The sequence below is a fragment of the Corvus brachyrhynchos genome, unplaced genomic scaffold (assembly GCF_000691975.1).
Source record: "Corvus brachyrhynchos isolate BGI_N302 unplaced genomic scaffold, ASM69197v1 scaffold115, whole genome shotgun sequence".
Taxonomy (NCBI): Eukaryota; Metazoa; Chordata; class Aves; order Passeriformes; family Corvidae; genus Corvus; species Corvus brachyrhynchos.
This window is the reverse complement of record NW_008239553.1, coordinates 11,407,142-11,416,539: the sequence shown is the minus strand read 5'-3', so window position 1 is coordinate 11,416,539 and position 9,398 is coordinate 11,407,142. Positions and strand designations below refer to the sequence as shown.

Sequence of the window (9,398 nt, the reverse complement as noted above, 5' to 3'; positions counted from 1 at the left end):
TCCAAGAAGCGATTTCATTACAAATGAAGCCAGCCACTGCCAGTAGACTGTGTGGCATTCCAGAGTTGTGGAGGGGTGTTTATGTTCCCTCTCCCCCAGTGTTTCGTGGGCCTGTGTGTCTCCCCAGAGTAAAGACAATCCCTTTGCTTTGCAATGCCAAAAATAGAAGCATTAGTATTTAAATTGCGAACAATTGGGTTTGGCAAACAATCCATATGACTGCACCCTTTCTGAATCACGAGGCTGAGTCATTTCCCTCACCTAAGCTGCTCTCTTCTCCCGTGCAGATTGCAGGGAGCAGGGGGAAATCCAGCACTAATGTTCTCCTGTCTGTCTGTCTACTGTCATCCCCATGCCCTGCAGCCTGCCTGCTCCAGGCTGAGCTGGTGAATTATGAGCGGGTCAAGGAGTACTGCCTCAAAGTGCTGCAGAAGGAAGGCGAGAACTTCAAGGCGCTCTATCGATCAGGAGTGGCATTTTATCACCTGGGTGACTTCAACAAGGCCCTCTACTACCTGAAAGAGGCAAGATCCCGCCAGCCGACAGGTATGGGGAAGGGGGGCAGGGATGTGGCTTGGCACTGAGTGCTTTTGTATTTTTTTCCATGACTTTTTTTTTATTTCTGTCCCTGACTTGATTGTCTTGATTTCCACAGGAATGAGCATGACTCACTGTGTGTCCTTTGCTGGACTCCCCTTCAAGCACTTGTGGGTACTGCAGCAAGGTTGCAGTGCCCAAAGATTAACCGCTGCCAAGGCTGCAGCATGACCTGGAAGATGACAGTATTGCTGGATTCCCTAATTTATTTTTGAAGAGGAAAGCAGGATGGGGAAGGAGTGTACTCCAAACATTACATTTTCTGACTCTCTGAGAAAAAGCTTTTTCCCCTTAGCAATGCCAGGAAACTATCTGTCATCCTCAATAGCCTTCCACCATCTCAGTAAAGGGTTAGTATTCTGCTTTGATCAAGGAGACAGACATTTACCCACAAAGCATTCATCAGGATGCTTCAACTTTTGCTGTGAAATCAGCCAATTGCTTGTTAAGTATCTGTCATCCATCTGTCAAAACCATACAGTTCATTTGGGGACAGCAATGAAATTATACATCCAAACAACTTAGCCTTGCCAGAGCAACCGTCTTCATGCTAAACTGCCCAGCCTCAGAAGGCAGGTGAAAGAGCTGTGGAGGTGGTGAAAGAGATGAAAGGTGAAAGGCCAGAGATCAGGGTGAGGCAGAGATGGTGCTTTTATTTTTCAGAAATAATAGGGAGATAAAACAACACTGTGGTGTTAAACAGAAAGGAATTTTGTAGAACTCAAAGGATCTCAAGAAAGTAAAATGGAAGCCACGTGCAAAGAAAATCTGCTACAGAGCAGCTCTTCAGATGAATCTGAGATGAAAGAGTGAGAACTGGGTGTAAAACAGGAGCAAGCCTGGGTCCCGGCGGAGCATGGTGGAGCTGATGTTCATTGAACTAGAGGAGGGAAGGGAGGCTGTTGGAGCTGACTGTGCTTGATGTCCTACAGGCATTGGCCCTGCAGGGCTCCTGCAGTGTCTGTGTCCTGGAGGACCATCAGGGAGGATGTGCTTGGGAGTGTGCTGGGATCTCCTTCCTCTTCCACTTCCCCTAAGGGTGCTTGATCCCATCTGCTCTGCTTGGCCATGGGCTCCAGGCAGTCTGACAGCACAGCTGTGCACCCCACACTCCCAGAGCAAATGTGTTTAAAAGCTCAGTGTAGCCTATTTTAGTTTACACTGTGCCCTTCTGCTTTCAGCCCTTGCCAGAACTAGGAAATGGAGAAGCATATGCAAGAGAAAAATAGTCAGTGGAAAATAAGTTATCCTAACCTTGAAGTTTTGACTAGGCTCAGATGTGAAAAATTTCTTTTAGCTGAACCACTTAGCTTCCATTTTTAAAATATGTGTTTCTGTGCTCCCTTACCACCCCCCTCCTTGTGATACTATTTATTTGGTATTCCTGATTGCTTCTTGAAATAAATACTAATTTATTCAACAGCAACAACTTCAAATACCACTTGCTACAAAAACATACCAGAAAGTGTCCCTAAAGGCCCTTAATGTATACAAAATCCAGTTCTGGCCTTCAGCTTTGCATCAGAGACTCTTTCCTGTTATTTGTAGACCATTCAAGGCTGTTGTTCCACTGTTTTATTTATGATTATGGAAAACTTGAAGGGCATTCAGGGGGAAAGAATATGTACAGTAAGAAAGGATGTCACTGTTAAAATGCAGAAATAGGAATCAAGTAACACTATCAAGAATTATTATGTGACCTGGAATAAGTCAGTGTCTCGACTTTCAATGTCTCCATCTGCAAAGTGTGATTGTTTTCTTTTATCTGAGGTTTCACCAGGCTCACTGGTTATTATTGCAGTCATGTTCTGTGTGTTCTTTTTTTTTCTAATAAGGAATGGTTTTGGCACAAATCACTGGCAGTTATTCTCTTTGGTGGGAGAGATTTTGAATGGTAAAGAGGAATTAGTTAGCAAAGGGGTTTAGTGTTCTAAAGGGGTGGCAGCACAGCAGATCCCTTATGGCTATTCACTATCTGCCCAGGGTGAAGGAAGGTTGGATTTGGCCTGATTTCCTGTGCCACCTCCAAAAAAAATCACAAAAGCAGATGGGAATAACACAAGATAGTTGTATAACCCTCTTACTGAGGGAGAAGGCAGCTGCTGTTAAGTCGTGTAAAGCATGCATGGAGCCCTCCATGGCTCTGTGTCCAGAGGTTGGTGCAGCAATGGGCAGCCAGACACCTTGCAGCAAAGTCTTGTTCAGCCCTCTCCTACTGGGGCTGCATTGTCAGGGCAGGGACCGACTGGGATTGAGACCAGACCATCAGCTGGCAATGGCCTGGTAATGTCAAGCAGTGGTCCCTGGTGTCCCTGTGCTGGGAACCCACGTTCAGACATCCTGTGGGCTGCCCAGACCAGATGGTTTTTGTGCTGTGTGGGGCAGGCTCATGGCTGCACTCAGGCACTGCCTTCCTGCACCCCTGTGACTCAGAAGTCCTGGGAACAAAACCCAGGCCACGATGTCTAAACAGCAGATAAGCAACTGGGCTCTGAAGCTACAGGGGAAGCAGAAATTATCTTTAATATGGCATTAGGCCACTCCGCACAGGGACACAGGCACAGTCCTAAGAGCCAGGAAACATGTTCCCATTGCAGCTCTACTGGTACCTCTTTGCATGGGTCTGACCCGTCATCTGTGTTGTTCTTACTTTTTATTTCCACATCAGCCGAAGGGGATAATTTCTTCTCCACTGAGAGATGAGAGTCTTCTCATTAACATTTACACACAGCTTTGAAATATTTCTGAAGGCAGAGCTAGTATGGTGCAATACCATTAGGTAGAAAAAACTTGACAGGGCTCTACTCCTGTAAACAGAGAGCTGCTCTCATTATTTTTCCTTGGTAAAATAATGGTCCTCACAAAGACAGCAAAACGTGCCAAAGCCAGCCTAAGAGATTTATAAGTAGCTTGCAATGGGAGTGTCTCCCACCCTCTATCAGGTTACATACATATTATTTTGCCCCTGGCTTCCTAGGCATGTGGAAATCTCCCAGGTGAGGGAAGCTGTGCCATTAGCAGTCACTACCTTACCCAAAAGCCAAAGGGGGCTGGCAGCCTTTCCTTTCCCAATTATGAGCCCACCTCTGCCCCCTCAGTGAGGTGCTGAGTCCCTGCGGGCTCAGGCAGGTGGATTTCCTGACATGCCCATGCAGTTATCCCTTCTTACCTGCACCAGGCAGGCACTGTAAGCATGCACCTCAGTGGCAGGGATGAGCACAGCCCATCAGAGCCTAGGCGGGCACAGAGCAGAGGTCACAGTGAAGGCAGAACAGCAAGACTCTGCTCAGGCTGAGTGCCCTGCCTTTACACTGCTGGGAGTGAGTCAGCCACCTGCACCAATTTTATTTTAAGCCTAAAATTCAGGGCTACCCCCTCAACTGAATTTCTTCATTACAGGAGGCTGCACAACTTAAATAATTCTGTTTTTTAAAAAGCTGTTTTAAAATTTGCTGGGCTGGTAAGAAATGTGAATGCATAAACAGCCGAGGATGCTGGTGCATCTTGCTTGACAGAAGCAACGGCAGAACTTCTTAACTCATGAAAAATGTCCCAAACAGGTCAAGTAGCTTAGTCATCAAATCCCACCCTCTGGAGTGCCTACGATAATGCAACTGAACCTGCAGAACACTCAGCAGGGAGACCCACCTCACCAGAGATAACTTGAGAAGTCACAACAGCATGGCCACAGCCCACAGATGCCACATGGCATGTTTGTGGATAGCTCTGGGTAGCAGGAAACTGATCCGTCTCGCACTGATTCAGCACTGGCAGAGGGCACAACAGAGACATCCTCATCTTTAAAGGAAGCTTTGCACCCTCAACTGCTTTGGGGGGTGCAGTACTCACACTCACTAGTGCTGGACATGTTGCTAGTAATTTGTTCATCACTTTGAAAGCTGAAGCACTTCTCATTTCCCTAGCTGGTGTGGAACACATTGCAGTTTGGATGAGGAGGAGGCGAGATTGCCCTCTGATTGGATTGCATTGCATTTCCGATTGGTTTCTGAGGATCTAATAACTTCAGTGGACCAAGCTTATTACTGTACCCGCAGCCGTAGGGAGGAGATCCAGCAGGCAGGAATTGTGCAGCAAGATTGATTTATTTAATTATTTTACAAACTCTTTTATAGACTTTTTTCTTCATAGTCTAATTGGTCAAAGGATCAGCCACCCCCTGGGGTGATCGGCTAGAATTCTAAAACATTCATTGTAAAAATATTTTTCTACTGTACCATAAACATAGTTCTACAAGGTCGCAGGTGTTCATAGTTTATAGAACTCTGCTAATATCTTCATGAGAGAGAAAAGTATCTCACAGGCTTAGAAAGAAGCAGGAAAATTTCTTGCTAACAGCATTTTTGTATCCACACAAGCTGGCCCTGGCTGGCTGTTAGAGCAAGGCTCTGAGCAAAGAACCATTTTTCAATCAATACAGAAGTGAAAGTGGCTATGTTTTTACTTGCTTGCTTCTGGTACTACATGGCTTTTGCAACTTTGTGGGTGCCATGTGTGTGTGAAGCTACCCTCATGATAGAAATCAACATGATTTAAAAGAGGATTGACCATGACTGCACAATCATTAGCTCTGTCTGGAGACACATACTCATTTAGATCAACCTGTGATTCAGGGTGAACAGGTTCCCTTAGGGCTGAGGCCAGGAGATGAAGCATAGTGTGTGTGGTGGGTTGATGCTCTGAAATTCTGGAAGGAAAAAGAAGGCTCAGTTTACCACCTGCACAATGCTGGAATATCACAGAGGTCTACTAGGATGGATCAGTGGTTCTGTGCCCCTAGGAACTTCATTAGACAGGATAGACAAGGCAGTATGCAGCATATAGCATATGACAAAACTGCAGATAGTGTGTCATGGTGGAAGGACATCCAAGCAGAAACTTTAAGGGAAGAAAGGGTACAAAGACAGTGTGAAGGATGCTCTTCCCAATTCTACTCATCATCGAAAAGCGTGAAAAGAGTGGAATAGACAGTAAATAGAGTAGGAGAGTGAAAAGGCAGAGCATAACTGTACACAAAATGCCTGTAGGGGTTTGCATGCAGGCACTGCAGGAAGAGAAGCCAGTGGAGGTGTCGTTCCACAAGTACAGGCAAGGATGACCTGGATAGTTTCAGCTGTGTGAGTTCAACTGTGCTGACCAAGAGTAATCAGAGACGAAGTAAAAACTAGCTGAGGCAAGACTGAGCAACAGGGATGGTGAGTGCAACTCAGACCAGGCTCTCCAAAACCAGAGATTCCTGGTTTGGTTTGGAGCCCCTTCCAAATGATGCTGTTCCAGAACACAGCACTGGAACCGTGCTGCTCCTCTGTGATGTACTAGGGATGGAGGTGCATTCTCTCTGTCTGCCACAGGGAGTTGTGTAACCACCATACCTGTGTGTGTGTTCTTTCCCTGCAGATACCAATGTCATACGATACATCCAGCTGACAGAGATGAAGCTCAGCAGATGTTCCCAGAGAGAGAAGGAAACCTTGTGAAAATGAAGCCACTTCAGCTGAAGTGCCCAAGGGGGAACATTTCCTTCCTAGAAGCTCATTTGATGGATTTTCCCGTTTGCTCTGCCTCATCCTCATCTCCTCATCCATCCACTCACCCTTGCTCTTCATTGAATACCAGTTTTGAAATGAAAGACACTTGGACGCTGGATATGGCTGCTTGCCAACTATGGTAATACCCCTTCCCCGTGGCAAAAGAGCACAACAACTACAGCCAGCCTTGTTCCCAGACAGTGTCACACACCTGGAGTAGGCAATGCTGGAGGACCTGTCTGGTCCTGAACTGACTGCCTATTACCTATTAGGGAAGCAACCCCCAGAACAACGACTTCCTGACCAGGCAAGCTGGAGATAGAGGGTTTCTGCTCTGAGTGATCACTGGAGCTTGAAGAGCTAAGAAACCAAGAGAGCCGCTGGTCATTCCACAAGGCACAGCAAATGCCTTTTTACCATCAGTTTCCTCTGCCTGCTTCTCCAGTGTGTGTTATTGGTCTCCAGTGAGAGCTCACATGCTCCCAGTCTAATGTCAATGAAAACTGTTTCTAAACATCCTCTTGATGAAAGCACAGAGCACCCTATGTACCCCCTGCAGAGCTGTCCCAGTGCCAGAGGAGAAGGCTGTGGGCTACCACAGAGCGCTGAACGGACTGTGAAAGCATGGTGTACAGTGTGAGGGAAAAACTGTGAAATAATTCATTAAAGGCAAATAAAAATTATTCATAGGCAACAAGTCCAGGCATTGCTTTTCAAAGGAGCCTCTTGGGTTCCCTGTGTCCAGACAGACAACATTATCTAGTAGGGGGGCAGCATGGAGTGGGGAACAAGGGATGTCTCTTTGCTTACCTTGGCTCTGCCAATGCCTTGCTGTGTGATCTTGGGCAAGTCACTTAGCCTCTCGGTGCCTCGGTTTCCCTATCTGTACACTAGGGATAATAATACTTCCCTACCTCGCAGGGGTGTTGTGAGGATGTATTAGTTAATGTTTGTAAGTAACAGTACAGTGATGTTCAGTGCTAAGTATTATTAGTACATTGGATTGAGGTCTTGATTCTCCCACCTTGTGTTGGTGCTTCCTGTGTCCTGTTTTTTTCTTTTGTAGGAGAGTGTGGTGCTGACAACAGGGCAGGACCAACAGCTTTGGAGCCTATTTTGGCAGCCCAGAGGGCCTGTTTAGACCTTCTCCAGCAGTGTGACCTTTTCTAAGAGCTCTGTCTCCTTGGCTCAAAGGTCCTTTCTGAAACTGCCAGTAATGGGATCAGTAAGTGCCACAAACACATTCTCAGTGTGACTTGCCCCAGCAGCGGCCCACAGGGACATGTTCCCAGATGCAGGATATATATGTATAGTCTCATCCCATGGTGGTCAGTGTCAAGTGAGTGTAGCCAGAGTTACTTCACTTGGCCGTCAGCTGAAACACAGAAACTGAAACAGCTGAACAGACAAAAGTTTGGCCAAGTGCTGTGTGCTTTGGTCCCAGCAGACATGGTATCTACAGACAGTTGGCTATGGCATCCCACATTCCAGCTGTGGTATCTAGCCACATTTTTCTCCAGCCAAAATTTAAGAGAGTTGTTAGAGAAACATCAAGAGAAAAGGCAAATTGAATATAAGCCAACAGTGTGCCCTGGCAGCCAGGAGGGCCAGCCATGTCCTGGGGGGCATTGGGCACAGCATCATCAGCCAGGCAAGGGAGGGGATCGTCCCACTCTGCTCTGCACTGGGATAACCTCACCTCGAGTGCTGGGGGCAGTTTTGGGTGCCACAATAAAAAAAAAGATAAAAAGCTCTAAGAAAGTGTCCAAAGGACAGCTACAAAGATGGTGAAGGGCCTTGAGGGGAAGCTCTGTAAGGAGTAGTTGAGGTCACTTTGTCTGTTCAGCCTGGAGTAGAGGAGACTGCGGGGAGACCTCACTGTAGTCTTCAACATCCTCACGAGAGGAAGGAGAGAGGCAGGCACTGATCTCTTTTCTCTGGTGACCAGTGACAGGACCCAAGGCAACAGCATGAAGCTGTGCCAGGAGAGGTTTAAGTTGGATATTAGGAAAAGGTTCTTCACCCAGAGAGGGTGGTTGAACACTGGAACAGGCTCAACTGGAACAGGGAAGTGGTCACAGCACCATCCTGACAGAGTTTAAGAAGTGTTTGGACAATGTTCTCAGGTACCTGCTGTGTCTCTTGGGGTGTCCCTGTGCAGGGCCAGGAGTTGGACTTGATGATCTTTGTGGGTGCCTTCCAGCTCAGGATATTTATGATTCTGTGATTTTATGAAATCTCTGTAATTGTCTCTGAAAAAACTTCAGTCATATTCTTTAGTACAGGAACACATCCAGCTCACATTGGGGCTGGGGAAGAGACCATCTAAAAGTCACATATAAGTCTCTGAAATAAGGCAGACCTACCTCAATTGTGTAAAACTTAGATCAGCTGGGATGGCACCAGAATGTTCCTCAGGTGGGTGGTAGAGAGCAGCTGCTTCCCAAAATTGGGAACACAGTGTGCGGCTGCTGTAAAGGAAAGAGCTGCTGGAGGCAGCATAGTCACCTTCTTCAGATGGCCCTTGGTTCACACATCTGGGTCAGAAATAGGAAGCACCCCTGCCCATCACTGCAGATATCTAAGTGATAAATGGAACTACAGCTGCTAGGAAGACGATTTAAAGACAGGGAGGACAAATGAGGGAAATTCTGTAAGTGGCTGTTAACCAGACCAGAAAATAAGGTTCGGCAGAGGTGTGCTTGGGTGCATGTAAGGTGTACCTAGTACTGCATAAAAGACAGAGTTAATAAGGTTCTGGTTCTCAGGCGCATGCAGTCCTTTATATCCTAAATATATCACAGCACAAAAAATTCAAATAGAGGTGACTCTCCCCTTCTTCATATTGCTCATGACAGTTCATCCCACAGCCACATGTGTCTGTTCACTAGGAATGAAATGAGGATTCATCCTGCAGGCAATGCACGAGAAGAGGACACCACCCATGCAAACAGTCTCTGCCCCAGGAAAGCTCAGGCCAGCAGAGACAGGCTTGTTACTCATGACCTTAATGTAAGAGAAAGGGCATTCTCCAGCCACTGGAGATGTAGGGCCATGACTGTCATTTTGTCTGGGAACAATTTTAGCCCTCACAATGGCTTCACTAACGTACTGTCACTGCATCAGTGCCATGTATATATTAATACAAAAAGGGCACAGCAGACTCCAGTCTCCTCAGTTTTCAGCATCTTTCCCTCCAGGAGCACTGCAGAAGGTGGGGGAGAGGGAAGGTTTTGAATGTGCATAAGAAAAAGA

General features: G+C 46.6%; 1 protein-coding gene across 1 annotated transcript; it reads left to right on the top strand.

Moving 5' to 3' along the window:
- The first annotated feature begins 200 nt into the window (after positions 1–200).
- TTC9 (tetratricopeptide repeat domain 9) lies at positions 201–7,166 on the top strand. The gene is made up of 2 exons (XM_008639715.2): positions 201–546; positions 6,013–7,166. The coding sequence occupies exons 1-2, from the start codon at positions 216–218 to the stop codon at positions 6,090–6,092; spliced, it is 411 nt and encodes a 136-aa protein (XP_008637937.1). The 5' UTR covers positions 201–215; the 3' UTR covers positions 6,093–7,166.
- Positions 7,167–9,398: the final 2,232 nt, after the last annotated feature.